This window comes from Penaeus monodon, chromosome 5 (genome assembly GCF_015228065.2).
Source record: "Penaeus monodon isolate SGIC_2016 chromosome 5, NSTDA_Pmon_1, whole genome shotgun sequence".
Lineage (NCBI taxonomy): Eukaryota > Metazoa > Arthropoda > Malacostraca > Decapoda > Penaeidae > Penaeus > Penaeus monodon.
The window spans coordinates 55,824,814-55,839,813 of NC_051390.1; the positions used below are offsets into that span (position 1 = coordinate 55,824,814).

General features: G+C 42.6%; 1 protein-coding gene across 1 annotated transcript in view; it reads left to right on the forward strand.

The window, feature by feature from the left end:
- The window catches only part of LOC119573597 (blastula protease 10-like), a gene marked incomplete at its 5' end in the record, with an annotated part of 44,917 nt that overhangs the window by 25,585 nt on the left and 4,332 nt on the right, over window positions 1-15,000 (forward strand). Inside the window, one exon of the mRNA XM_037920807.1 lies at window positions 14,481-14,805. Within this exon, the coding sequence (XP_037776735.1) occupies window positions 14,481-14,805 (325 nt within the window). The remainder of the gene's footprint in view (window positions 1-14,480; window positions 14,806-15,000) is intronic.

Here is a 15,000-nt window from a genome sequence, read left to right on the forward strand (position 1 = left end):
AGGATTGGACCCCCCCCCCTACCAAAGGAAGCTCGAAATAAGATTTAATAAAATTATAAAAAATTGCCAAGAGCAAGTTTAAAGTTGGAAGGAAGGAAAAAAAAAGAATAAAATAAGAGTAAATAAATGAACGATTAAAAAATAAAACATTGCCAATAAAAACAAAAAAAATTAGGAAAACGAGAAAAAAAAAAACAACACACAAAAATAATAAGCAAATAATGAACAAATAGTGAATATGATAAAAGATAAGAAATACATGATTAAATAACAAATAATGAATCCTGAAAAATAAAGAATACACAAGTAATCTCAACACCCCCAATACGATTTGACACCCTTTAAACTCTTCAAAAGATTACGAAGGGTTTATTCCTGTTATTTTACCCTTATATAAGTGGTATTTAAGCTCGCTATTTTTCCAGCTCGAAAAACTGGGGACACGATGCCTGACCCCGGAGCAGCGGGCCGCCATCCTAAACAGGAAAGGCGATCGACGACGTCACCAAACTCTGGCCTGATGTAAACGGCTTCCTCACTTTCCCCTATACCTTTGAGGAGGGGTTGGTATTGCTTGACAGTGTACCGTTGTCAAGAAAGAGTCTTGGCTTTTTCATATATATATATATATATATAATTATATTATATATTATATATATATATATATATATACATACCGCTAACAGATATATATATATTATATATATATATATATATTATATATATATATACATAAACGCTAACAGATATATATATATATATTATATATATATATATATATATATTATATATATATATAAAAGCCCCCGTACATGCGAACTTATCCCTAAATGACTCTCCAACCTGGTTTGACAAGGCGCCATCCGGAGCGCCATCCAGCACTGGATCACAACACCTGCCTCACCTTCACCGAGGTCCCGAACACCAGCACTGGAGAACGCATTAAATTCATCCGCCACGAATCCGCCTGTACCTCTTACATTGGAATGGTCAGCGGCAGCGATGGACAGATCATCAACGTGGCCCAGTGGGGTGAGCAGGCAGTGAGTTAATGAGGGGCGGGAGGGGAGGGGGAGGGAAAGAGGGAGAGGGGGGCGGGGAAGAGAGAGGGAGAGGGAGAGGGGACGGGGAAGAGAGAGGAGAGGGAGAGGGAGAGGGAAAGGAAAGGGAGAAGGAGGAAAAGAGAAAGAGAGGAAGGGTTAAAGAGAGAGAGGCGGAGTGAGGGGGAGAGGGGAAAGGGGAGGGGGGAGAGGGAAAAAGAGGGAAATAGAGAGAATGTTGATATCAAAAAAAAAAAAAAAAAAAAAAAAGGTTTGGCGCCATCAGTGCTACGAAGGGTTGTCGTTATGTGCTGGAAGCAGATCAGATTTAAGTTTTAGGAGTGAATTTTAGTTTAGTTTTTTTTTTTTTTTTTTTTTGAGTTGTAGTCTTTATAATTTTAGTTCTTCAGGTTAGTTTTTGATGAGTTTAGTTTGTATGGGTTTTATTTTATGAGTTTTTGTTTCGTTCAGAGTTTTAGAGATTTGTGAGTTTTAGTTAAGTTTGAGTTTTTAATGTTTTTTTTAATGAATTTTAGTCTTTGCTTCGTTTTAGAATTTTTTTTGAGTTTTAATTTTTGCTAAGAAGTCGTTTTTTATAGACATGTCGAAGGTACAACTAGCAAAGCGAAAATTCCGTGCACACCTGTTCTCTAATCACAAATTTCGCTACTTAGACGCACAGCTAATCCCTAATCGCTCGAAAGTCAAAAAAAAACTTATTTCAACTCAGACTTTGACTTTCCATGACCTTCGTTGGCAGGTTGGCCGTCAGGTGCACGGGATCGGACACGCCTTGGGCCTTTTGGCATGAGCATTCGGGGTCAGACCGAGATGAACACATCCTAATTCTCCACAAAACATCATGTCATCGTTATTTTTATAACTTTGACATGATGACGACCAACAATTATGGTGTGCCGTATGACTATTCCTCAATTATGCATTACATGCGCAGGAAAATCATGTGGCTTTTACAGTTCCAATTGTTTTATATGTGTGTGCGTGTGTGAATGTGCATAAAGAATATATATATATATATATAAATACATATACACGTCTGTGTGTGTAGAGAGAGAGAGAGGTCACGATCTGTAAGACCAAGTTTAACACTTCTACAAGACTGGGTTCAGCATTCGAGGTTCCAACATGAGTTTTCTTCATATTTCTTGATATAAATCCTGTCTTCATGATCCTTTTCCACAGAGCTTCTCTCTGAACAGCCGCAATACCATCGTGACCAAAGACCCGAGGTTCCAAGCTGAAATTGGCCAGCTCAAAGGCCTCTCCCACATGGACAAGCTCTTAGTAAACACCATGTACGGCTGTACAGATAACTCCTCATCACGTGCGGACTACCTAGTGATCCCTGTCAGAATAATGGTTATTTAGGAAGTGACTGCACTTGTGTGTGTCCTGATGGAACTTCAGGGAGCAACTGCGAGATTGTTGATACACTCTATAATGGTTGGTTTCTCTTTTCGATCTGTATTTGCACTGATAACTTCATTACATTTGGTCCCACACAGTTTGTCATCTGTTAATGTCTTGTCTCACAAATGAAATATTTTATACGATTTTATTTCACAGACAGTCACGTTCATTATAGATGAACTGACTTTAGATTATCATTAATACTACTCCCTGAATACTTTACTTTATGAAGAGAACTATTGCGATGCGCTCCTAACAAACATTCAAGAGACACTGTAAAAGTCACACATGTTAAATCATGATACCATTTTAACAAAATTTATATATTCTTCAGATGCTATCCTATATTTCAACACTGAGATCGTCACCGTTGAGAAAACTATTTCAACCGTGAACTATCCTAATGCTTTCCCTTATGGTAAGTATTGTTATAGTCTCAGTTCATTACTCTCATAGTGGTGTTTTTTGTTTTGTTTGTGTGTGTGTGTGTTATTATACTTTCTTTCCATTCGAAGATAGTATAAATCAGAACATGTCCTTCTTAAGCTGTGCTTATTTGTACCTATTTGGACGTTCTGACAGCTTTTCTTCAACTTAAGGATCAAAAATTTATAAAACTATATTGATCCAACAATATTTTATTATTAACTCAGTGTTGATGATTCTTAAGGGTTTTTTGCTACTGATAAAATCAAGAAAGTGAAGCAAGCGAATCTATGGAATATCTTGATATCTGTTAAGCACACTGGTCATGACTAATGAGTGAAAGTCCAAGAAATGACATACTAATAACTAAATACGTGTACTAATGCTAATGAGATGCTTGAGCCTGTTTTATTAATACAAGGGAGAAAATTAACAATTACACTATGAAGATCAAGTTCAGGTGTTTTGATAATTCGATTACCTATAGTACCCAACAACAATGGAAATGTGGACTTGCAAAACCATGTTGATGAACATTTTTAAACTCTATGCCCCTTTTGAAATAGTGCAAATGTATCCCTGGGCATCCATGTCAGCCAGGTTGGGAACCCTCGTATTAGTCTCTGATATCCATATAATCAACTGACAAGTGAAATACTAAAGAATGCAACTCTATCTCTTCAGGAGATGCACTTTATTGGACAAATATAAACAAGTGTCAAGTTACCATAATAAACAAGTGTCAATGTTACTTGGATTTTCGAGAATTGCAAAATAACTTTGACTAAAGTTTTGATAGCTTATTGTACTTAATGATCCAGTAAACAAACTTGGTGTACTTAGAAACCCAGTCATAAGAGAAGTATAGAGCAGATGCCATCTGATTGTATTCTGTGTGCCCAACTCTCTCCCTCTCTATCTTTCACTATGTGTAGAAATATATACATGTACGGATATGCTCTCATACACACACTGTGTTTTCACCCACAGATTCGGATTTCGTCAAATGGATAATCGCCCCCGAGTGTAATGAAGTAAAGCTAACCTTCACGGCATTCGATCTGTTTCAAGCGGTTCAAGTAATGATAGACGGCGTTAGCAACTCGGCTGTTGGTACGATGCCTGGAAATCAGGACTACTAGTGCATCGGAAGGGCAGTGGTATGTTTATTACAATACTTTATTGTAAAACATTTACATCTATTTGGTTATATTTTAGACTTTGTTAGTCAAAAATCTTTGTTAGAGACTAACGGAATTCATGTTTAATGATTCCTACTTAAAGTCTAACCTCATCTGATTCAGCCACGTAATATTTAATATTACCTAAAATCATCTCTTAGCCACACATGTGCTTTGCTTTTGAAAGTTTGTGAGAACTGAGCATCCACATCAGTGACAGATTGATTGATTTTTAAAATTATCTGCCGCGTCAACAGCTGGTCATTAGGGGCGAATACCTTAACTAAAATATTAAAATGTTTAAAACTTTAAAAATCTATGAATAAATATCTTACAAATAACAATAAACAAATTAAAATCAAAGCATAATATTATGCTCTGAGTGTATAAAATATTCCCATAAACATTATGCATGATTAAATTTTATTGAAATATTAGTCTCCCTAGGGAAACAAATATGACCTAGTCACAATCCTCCCCCAATACATTTTTCGTGTATAGGGGGGGAGACAAGTACTTACATCTTTGGTCTGAGAATGTTGCACATCTTTCCACTACATGTTGCGATCGTTAATGACTCTTGGCATCCTTCACAAGTGCTTGACTTTTAGCCTCATGGGCCTATGAGTCAGCCCTTGTGTGCCCGATTCTTAGTCTTGTTAATACAACTTCCACTTTCGGTTAGGAGGGATCTAGTCCCCCAAACTCCAAGGTATCTCTAATCTCTCGCAGTTTGTTTCTGGGGTATGCCTCATTGTTCCTTCCATTTATTGCAAAGGACAACTCCTTGTGTTGGATTTCAGGTCGGTGTGTGGGAGAGGAAAACGAGCATCACAAGGCTGAGTGGCAGCTGCCTTGGCCTTCTGATCAGCTCACTCATTCCCTCTGATACCAAACATGTGCTGGCACCCAACACAGTTATCTTTTTTACATGTTTACATCAGTGCAACCATCTTGAACCTCCCTCACTAATGGTGTGATGAGTTCAAACTCTTGTTTTGCCTGCAAGGCACTACAAGAGTCACAATATATCACAATAGAATGGTTGTAAAATCTCTAGTCATCTTAACTGCTGCAAGGATGGCATGTAACTCTGCAGTAAAGATTGAGGCTGCTAGAGAGAGACTGCCAGATGCAGTCTTCTTTCTGCTCACTGCTGCAAACCCCACACCATTTTCAGATTTCGAACCATCTGTATATATTGCATCTGATCCTTGGTACTTAGAAATGTGTTGAAGAATCTCTCTCTGACTTCTGCTTCAGATCTCTCCCCTTTCCAAATTCCGACCAAATCCAGCACGCCCTTGATTAGTCCAAGGGGGAATTGGGGAATTCCATAGCCAGAACTTTAGTGAGACTTAAATTAAGATCTTCCAAAAGATTCCTCATTCTCCTATCATAGGATTGGATATCCTCAAGGGGTTAAAAACCCCAATCTGGATGTAGGAGATCCTGGATTCCTTTGTAGTCTCATATAGTAAATCAGGTTCATGTAGTCCCGGTGTAATGAAAGAAGTGGTTCTCCACTCTCAGCATACAGGGATTCCACAGGTGAAGACCTGAAAGCCCCAGTACAGATTCTGAGAGCTTCATTTATGAACCGAGCCCCAAACACCCGGGAGAACAGTGGGAGTTGCAGAAGAATACACCTTACATCCAAAAACCCCCCTAACGGAAGCCGCGGTGGGGGGGGCTTGAGGTCCCAATGATCTGGTGAGCCGGACCAGAGGGCTACCCATACTAGAGGGGTCACCAGTGAGGGATGAGACAAAATGGCTTCCTGGTGCACCAAGGCCTATGGGAGGGGATGGTGCACCCACCCCTGGTTCACCTCATCTTGGACCAGGGAGAACTCTCCCACGTGTGTTTGCCGTGCGTGGCATCCCGTAATACCAGGAGACAGGATTTCCTGGAGGTTGAGCGTGCTGCACCTGCGCCTGCAGCTACCAACACACCTTTTTTGGTCCTTTATTCTGGTTAGACGGTGGCTTGATCAAGGCCGGTCAAGTCAATCGCTGGTCAAATATGGCTAGGGTCAAGCAGGTACTATTCAGTCAGCAGCGCATAGGTCCCGCGACTGCCATCAGTACTGTAACAGTGGCTGCATATTTTTTCCTCATTACCCTTGTGGCGGTTGGGAGATTTTGAGCCCAACTATAGCTTCCCTCTTTGGGACTCCATGGTGGGTGGGGGGAAATGAAGAATTCTAATTTGTATGAGTACAAACAAATTTACAAAGATCAAGCTCCCCTCCCTGACGCCTACACAATCCCCAACCATTCCCTCTGAACATCACATGGTAAATATGAAGTATTTCATATAGTAAGTACCTAGTAGTGAAGACCATTGATGGTGTATCAATCATGATCTTTGAATTTTTGAAGTACATAGAAAATGTTGAGGTTGTAAACGTGTCCCGCATAAAACCCAAGCGAATGGAGCCTGAAGTTGGTTCGTCCCAATGAGAGTGACCTCTGCGTGCAATATGCAACTCCCTGGGCTCAGTTTCATGTTCTCCTCAGAAAACCCTCATCAGTGTAAGGGAATTGTCTTTTCCCGAGACCTGATGAGGTATTCTGAGGAGAAACTGTTAGGGGAAACCCATAAATTTTAATGTAGTAGCAGTAAAACGTTTTAAGAAGAAAGTTGACAGTTTGGAACAGTCTACACCAGCTCTCCTTCTAACTTTTATACTTGGTCTTCCAGAATCAGTTAAGTTGGCATGGTACCACCTCAAGGAAAAGCCATATGTCCCCAAACCCTATGCAGTGTTTCCCACTGCCAGGTTTATGGGCATGGAGCCCTTTTTTAAGCCTTTTTAAGGAAAATAGACAACCAAGAATATGTGTAAAGTGGGGTAAGACAGGTCCATCAAGGAGATGACAACTGTCCAGGCCCAATATGCTGTTACCACTGCAAAGAAGCTCATAAAGCTTCTTTGTAAAAAGTAAAAATTTGAGAAAGAAGTATTGATAATAAGGAGCAAGGAGAAAGTTGTTTTCCAAGGCAAAGCGACGTGCCCGTGTGCTGTTTGCACAGCCAGGTAAATCATTTGCTTCGGTTCTGGCTCATCCTCCTTCCCACCAACCCTTCCCCTCCAATGCTTCTTACCCCACACACTCTGCCACTTGTTTTAAACCTCAGTCCCAATTGCTGAAACTGCCTCGGGTGAATTCCACCAGAACCGGAGTAGGAGTGAGGGTCTATTGAGGAGACTCCTCCTCCCAAAGTAAGGTCTTTGGAGCCATCGGGTTGAGGCTCCAGAGGCCTCAATGGTGACAGCCCCAGCTCCCACCATATCCACAGGGCCTCCGCTGCTAGGCAGAATGCCCCTGAAGCAAAGGCTCAGGTTTGCCCTTTGCCCAGGCAAAGGAATCCTGAGCCCTGTCAAAAGACTCTTTTTAAAGGTGGGTCTTTGGAGCCTCAGGAAGGGCTCCAGGGGTCTCAACGGTGACAGCTCCGCTGCCACCACATCCACAGGGGCCTCTGCTGCTGGGCAGAATGCTCCTGAGCAAAAGCTCAGGTCCGTTCTTTCCCCGGGCAAAGAAATCCTGAGCTTGTCAAAGAAAGCCTGTGAAACTATTCCACCGGTAAACAACCCCTCAAAAGACTCTCCCAAGATCCTGGAAAGGGACAGCCAAAAGGGTGTAGGGCAAACCTTGACCACGGGTGCTGCCAAACACCTTATGAAAAAATAGTTTAAAGACTGGATACCCTAATCCAAGGGAAATGTCAGGAATTCATGCAAATGGGAAGAACTGCAACATCTGATACTTCATGTAACCCAGTTTGTGTATGCCTACAAGAGATTATGACCAGGGAAAATGGACCTCATGGAGGGTTGCAGAATGGTACGTCAGATATTCCTTTCCAGGCCATCCACCTGCAAAAACACTGCAGGTAAAGGGCTGTGAAATAGCTTGACACGACCTTACACTGTTCATCTATCTACCTTCCTCCACATAATCTCACAAAATGATTTGGAAGATCTACTTGGGCAGTTGCCACATCCATTTCTACTCTTGGGAAATTTCAATGGTCGGCATCCCCTCTGGGAGACACTTTGTGCAACCCTCGAGGAAGGGTCTTGGAGTCCTTGTCCCAGAGTAGATGCAGTTTTATTGAACAGTAACACCCCACACATTTTCCAAATTCAAACTGGGACTTCTCCAATATAGACCTGTCAACTGTCTCACCTGATTCACAGATGATTTCACTTGGCAGGTTATGGAAGACTTACATGGAAACGACCATTTTCCAATACTTTTGGAGGAGGTGCATGGTATTCCACCCAAATGGAGTGCAGAGATGGCGATTGAACATGCGGACTGGAATCTTTTTAGATCAAATGCAGTATTGGGATGGATCTGTGAATGATTTTCCCGTGTGTTTCAAGATGCTGTTAATCACTTCACATCACGAATTTACCTTGCAGCAGAAGCATCCATTCCCAAAGTAGCGGGGATTACCGTCGCCTCTGGTACCATGGTGGTCTGATGAATGCCAACAAGCTGTCAGAGCAAAAAAAGCTGCATTAAGGCAGTTGAAACGACGCCCCAGTGATGTAACCCCTTTATCCATTACAAAAGACCCAAGCCAAGGCCAGGTGATGCAAAGGGGGCCGACGGATGTCATGGAGACAGTATTCTCCTTGATTAACTCTGGGACCCCCTTAGCATGGGTATGGACAAGGTGCGTAAGATTGCCCGGAAAGAGCACATCACTGTCACCACCTGCTTTTTAAGATTGATGGCATAATCATCACAGATAAAAAAGATGTTGCTAATGCACTAGCTAAATCCATGGCAGAGATCTCCTCTGGAGCATCTTACACCGCCCGATTCTCCACTCTTCGGGCTGAACAGGAAAGCGACACCAGTGTCGTTTCTTCAGTAGGACTGCAGCGAAATCCATACAACTTGCCCTTTTTGCTCAAGGAGATGGACTCTGCTTTGCAGCTCTGCATAAGACTGCCCCAGGAGTGACGATATTCCATACCAAATGATATCTCCCTTTCCAGAGAGCTCCCAGAAGTTTTTTTTGGACCCATTCAATAGGATATATAGGGAGGGTACAGTGCCATCCACATGGAAAAAGTCTATAATTATTCCTATCCCTAACCTGGCAAGGACGCTTCCACACGGAAATTACAGACCAATTTCCCTCACCAGCTGCATCTGCAAGCTGATGGAGAAAATGGTAACTTCAGGTTGACATGGCTGCTAGAAAAAGGGAAAAAGTGCTGACCCCCATATCAATATGGGTTTAGAAATTGAAATCGACCCCAGATGCACTTGTAAGGATGGAAACTGCTATACGGAATTCCTTCGCACAGCGACGTCACATTTAGCATCTTCTTTGACCTTGAAAAAGGGTTATGATACTACTTGGAAGCATGGCATACTCAAGAAGTTGTATGACATTGGTTTAAAAGGGGCATTACCTACCTTCATACAAAACTTCCTGCTACGGGAATTTAGAGTTTCGGTGGGAAAAAGTTTCTCTAACCTGGAAGATCAGCTGGTTTTGGGCCCACAAGGGAGTGTCTTAAGTGTGACTTTGTTTGCCATTGCTATAAAAGCATTGTAAAGGTTGTTCCAAGTTCTGTCTCATGTAATCTGTTTTGTGGATGACTTTACACTGTACTGCTTTAGGAGGAAGCTTACAGGATGTGCAAGGGCACATGCAGGGTGCAATAAATCAGTTGTACAGTGGACAACATATCATGGGTTCAATTTTTCCCCAAGCAAGACCATGGCTATGCATTTCCACAAACGAGGAAAATCCATCCTTCCCTCTATTTAGGAGCAAACCCCCTGCAATTTGTCCCCAAAAGGTGAAGTACTTAGGTCTAATTTTTTGCTCAGGCTTACTGGGTGCCTCACATCAAACAGTTTGAAAGTGAAGGCTACAAAAGCACTTAGTATTTTGCGGGTTCTTTCACATCTATCTTGGGGTGCAGACCGCACATAGCTTCTGCGGCTTTACCGTTTATTCGTAGTAAGCTTGATTATGGATGTGAAGCTTATTCATCTGCAACTCCCACTGCTCTACGGATGTTAGACTCGGTTCATAAAGAAGCTCTCAAATCTGTACTGGGGCTTTCAGGTCTTCACCTGTCGAGTCCCTGTATGCTGAGAGTGGAGAACCACTTCTTTCATTACACCGAGAATACATGAACCTGATTTACTACACGAGACTACAAAGGATTCCAGGATCTCCTACATCCAGATTGGTTTTTCAACCCCCTTGAGGATAGCCTTATCCTATGGTAGGGAATGAGGAATCTTGTGGAAGATCTTAATTTAAATTTCTCTAAGGTTCTGGCCGTTGGAATTCCCCAATTTCCGCCTTGGACTAATCAAGTCGAGCTGGATTTAGTCGGAATTAGGAAAAGGGGGGAGATCCCAAGCAGAAGTCCGAGAGAAATTTCTTTAGCACATTTCTAAATACCGGGGATCAGATGCAATTTATACAGATGGTTCAAATCTAAAATGGCGTGGGTTTTGCAGCATGAGCATAAGGAAGACTGCATCTGGCAGTCTTTCTCTAGCAGCCTCGATCTTTACTGCGAGTTACATGCCATCCTCACAGCAGTTAAGATGACTAGAGATCTTACAAAATATTCTATTGTGATATTTGTGACTCGTAGTGCCTTGCGGCAAACAAGAGTTTAAACTCATCACATCCAGTAGTGAGGGAGGTTCAAAATTGGCTTGCACTGATGTCAAAACGTAAAAAGATAACTATGTTGGGTGCCAGCGCATGTTGGTATCAGTGGGAAGAGCGAGCTGATCAAAGGCCAAGGCAGCTGCCGCTCAGCATTGTGATGCTCGTTTTCCTCTCCCACACACCGACCCGAACCCAGCATCAGAAGTTGTCTTCGTGATAAATGGAGGGAACAATGGAGGCATACCTCCAGAAACAACTGTGATACATTAGAGATGACCTTGGGAGTTGGGCGACTAGCATCCATCCCAAACCCAAAAGTGGAAGTTGTATTAACAAACTAAGATCGGGCATACAAGACTGACTCATGGGGGCCCTGATGGTTAAAAATGAAACACTTGTGAAGGATGCAAGCCCTTAACGATCGCACATGTAGTGAAAAGATGTGCAACATTCTCAGACCAAAGGACGTATGTACTTGTCCCCCCATATACACTGAAAATGTATTGGGGAAGATTGTGACATAGAGGGGCTTATTAATTTCCTTAGGGAGACTAAATTTTCAATAAATTTAAATTTTGCATAATGTTTATGCAATGATTTTATGCACTTAGAGCATAATTTTATGCTTTGATTTTTAATCTATTTATTGTTATTTGTAAGATATTTATTGATAGATTTTTAAAGTTTTAAACATTTTAATATTTCTATTACAAGCTATTCACCACTATGACCTTAGCTGTTGACACGGCACATAATTTTAAATAATCAATCAATCACCTGATGGCTCCAAAGACCTTACTTTGGGAGGAGTCTCCTCAGTAGACCCCTCACTCCTACTCCGTTTCTGGTGGAATTCACCAGAGGCAGTTTCAGGAATTGGGGACTGAGGTTAAAAACAAGTGGCAGAGTGTGTGGTGTAAGAAGCATTGGAGGGCAAGGGTTGGTGGGAAGGAGGATGAGCCAGAACCGAAGCAAAGGATTTACCTGGCTGTGCAAACAGCACACGGGCACGTCGCTTTGCCTCTGGAAAACTAACTTTCTCCTTGCTCCTTATTATCAATACTTCTTTCTCAAATTTGTACCTTTTACACTGCTTTGAAGAAGCTTCATGAGATTCTTTGCAGTGGTAACAGCGTATTGGACCTGGACAGTTATCATCTCCTTGATGACCTGTCATACCACACTTTACACATATTCTTGTTGTCCAATTTCCTTAAAACGGCAAGAGTTGGCTCCATGCCCATAACCCTGGCAGTGGAAGCACCGCATAGGGTTGGGCACATATGGCTTTACCTTGAGGTGGTACCATGCCAACTTAACTGATTCTGGAAGGACCAACGTATTAAAAGTTAGAAGGAGAGCTGGTGTAGACTGTTCCAAACCATCAACTTTCTTCTTAAAACGTTTTACTGCTACTACATTAAAATTCTCTAGTTTCTCTAACAGTTTCTTCTCAGAATACCTCATCAGGTCTCGGGAAAAGACAATTCCCTTACACTGATTGAGAGTTTTGTGAGGAGAACACGAAACTTGAGCACCAGGGATGTTGCATATCGCACACAGACGGTCACTCTCATCTGGTGACGAAACCTCAACTATCAGGCTACCATCTCGCTGTGGGGTGATGCGAGGATCACGTTGACACACCTCAAATATTTTCCTATGTACTTCAAAAATATCAAGATCCATGATTGATACACCATCAATGGTCTTCACTACTATATGAAATGCTTTCATATTTCCCAGGTAAGATTTCCTTGGTAGATTAAGGATGGCTTTTCCCCTTTTTACCTGGTTTGGGAGCCCGGGAACCATTACGATTCCCATTCTTGCCCTTTGGAAGCTGGAAAGGCTCCAGAGTGACAACATGTGATGTTCCAGAGGGAATGGTTGGGGGATTGCGTAGGTCGTCAGGGAGAGAGCTTGATCTTTGTAAATTTGTAGTACTCATACATATTAGAATTCTTCATTTCCTCACCCCCTCACCCACCATGGAGTCCAACGAGGGGAATCTATAGTTGGGGCTCAAAATCTCCCAACAGCCACAAGGGTAATGAGGAAATATATGCAATCACTATTGCAGTACTGATGGCAGTCGCGGGACCTATGCACTACAGACTGAATAGTACCTGCTTGACCCTAGCCATATTTGACCAGCCGATTGACTTGACCGGGCCTTGATCAAGCCACCCGTCTAACCAGAATAAAGGACCAAAGAGGTGTATTGCTAGCTGCAGGGCGCAGCGTGCAGCATCGCTCAACCTCCAGGACTCCTGTCTCCTGGTAATACGGGATGCCACGCATGGCAAACACACGTGGGAGAGTTCTCCCTGGTCCAAGATGAGATGAACCAGGGGTGGGTGCACCATCCCCTCTCTTAGGCATTGGTGCACCAGGTAGCCATTTTGTCTCATCCCTCACTGGTGACCCCTCCAGTATGGGTAGCCCTCTGGTCCGGCTCACCAGATCATTGGGACCTCAATCCCCCCCACCGTGGCAAGGCGGCTTCCGTTAGGGGGGATCGGTGACAGAAATTAATAGATTCCATAATTTGGTGGTGCGCCGTGCAACAACGAGGTTCCTCCAGTGCGGCGGCGCTCGTTCCACTTTTCTCATGGGGCGTACAGTCTCATTGGCTGCAGGTGCGGGACGTTTTGGCGATGGATGCGGAACATCGTCGTCAAGCCAGGGACGTCTCTCCTGTGTTGAAGGCTGTCGAGGTTCACTTGATACTGCTGGGTCTATGATTTTCTTCGTTTTTGCGAAGCCCTTCTCGCCAAGCTTTCTACGTGATTTTTTGTTCACTTACTTTTTCTTATTTGTTATTTATTTATTTTTGTTATTATTATTTTTTTTTGGGGGGGGGGGGTGAGGGGGGGGGTCGAATGTGATGCCCAGTATTTCAGTTTCTTCTTGTGGTCTTATTTTTTTTCTCGTTGAAGTTAACTTGGATATCATTGTTTGTCCTCTTGATAGCCATAAGCTGGGTTTTATTCGGGGCAAAGAAGGCCTGCCATTTCTCACCCCAAGTCGAGATTTGTGCAAGCCCGTCATTTAGTTTTTCCATGGTGACATCCTGTTCCCTAGGCTCATACCTAAAGGAGAGTGTTCCATCATCCGCAAATGCTTTAGCTTCAGGAATGAGGTGGAGCAAGTCATTAAGGAAGACATTCCACAGCAGAGGCCCCAGCATACTTCCTTGAGGGCCACCTGCTTTGATGTTGTTGTAAGCAGTGTTTTCCTTGAAGACTACTCTCATTTGTCTGTTGAGTAGATATTTTTTTCAAAAGGAATAGTTCGCCGTCCACTCCAAATACTTTTAACTTGTTAACAAACCTAGGTGCCCCTATGCTATGCTCTATGCTCCCTCTATGCTATGTCCAGGGCAAGAACACAAGTGCGCTGTCCGCAGTCAAGTGCAGCTGAGCAGTCTGCAGTTATCTGCAACAGCAGGTCGGCAGCAGAGCGGTTCTTCTGAAAGCCATATTACCGGGTAGACAAGATGGTTTTTGTTGAGGTGGTTTGTTAGGTGAGAACATATTATTTTTTTCAAGTATCTTGCTGATGATTGGTAGTAAGGAGACTCTCTCTCTCTCTCTCTCTCTCATCTCTCATCTCCCTTCTCCCCTCCCTCCTTCCCTCCCTCCCTCCCTCCTTTGCCCAATTTCCCTCCTTCCCTCTCTTCCCCCATCTCCCTCCCTCCCTCTCTCATCCTCTCCCTTTCCCCCAGGTTCTGTGGGACGGATATTTCGCCTGGCCAGGAGTTCCAGTCTGTTGGAGGAGAAATGATTCTTTACTTCAAAGCTAGGGCATCTTTCCTAACCGGTTGGTCGGCTAACATCACCTTTGTTCCCATTCCTTCCTGCGGGCCTTCGGGAATAACTAAAACCACGACTACAAGCACAAGTACCACTACAACAACCACAACCACAACCACAACGGCCTCGGTTGGTCAGTGTACCTCATACAGAGAAAACGGACGGACTTATTTAATTTCTCCAAACTTCCCTGAATATTATCCACCAAACGCGTACTGTACCCTTTCAAGAATTACAGTAAGTTTAAGGTCAATTTTCCAGTGATAATGACATATGTGATGATGTTTAGAATGATGATGATGAAGATAATAATAGCAATGATAATGATAATGATAATGGCAGTAATTTTCAGGTCAATTTTCTAGTGATAATGACATGTAATGATAATAATAGCAATGATAACGATGATGATAATAGCAATAGTAATGATGA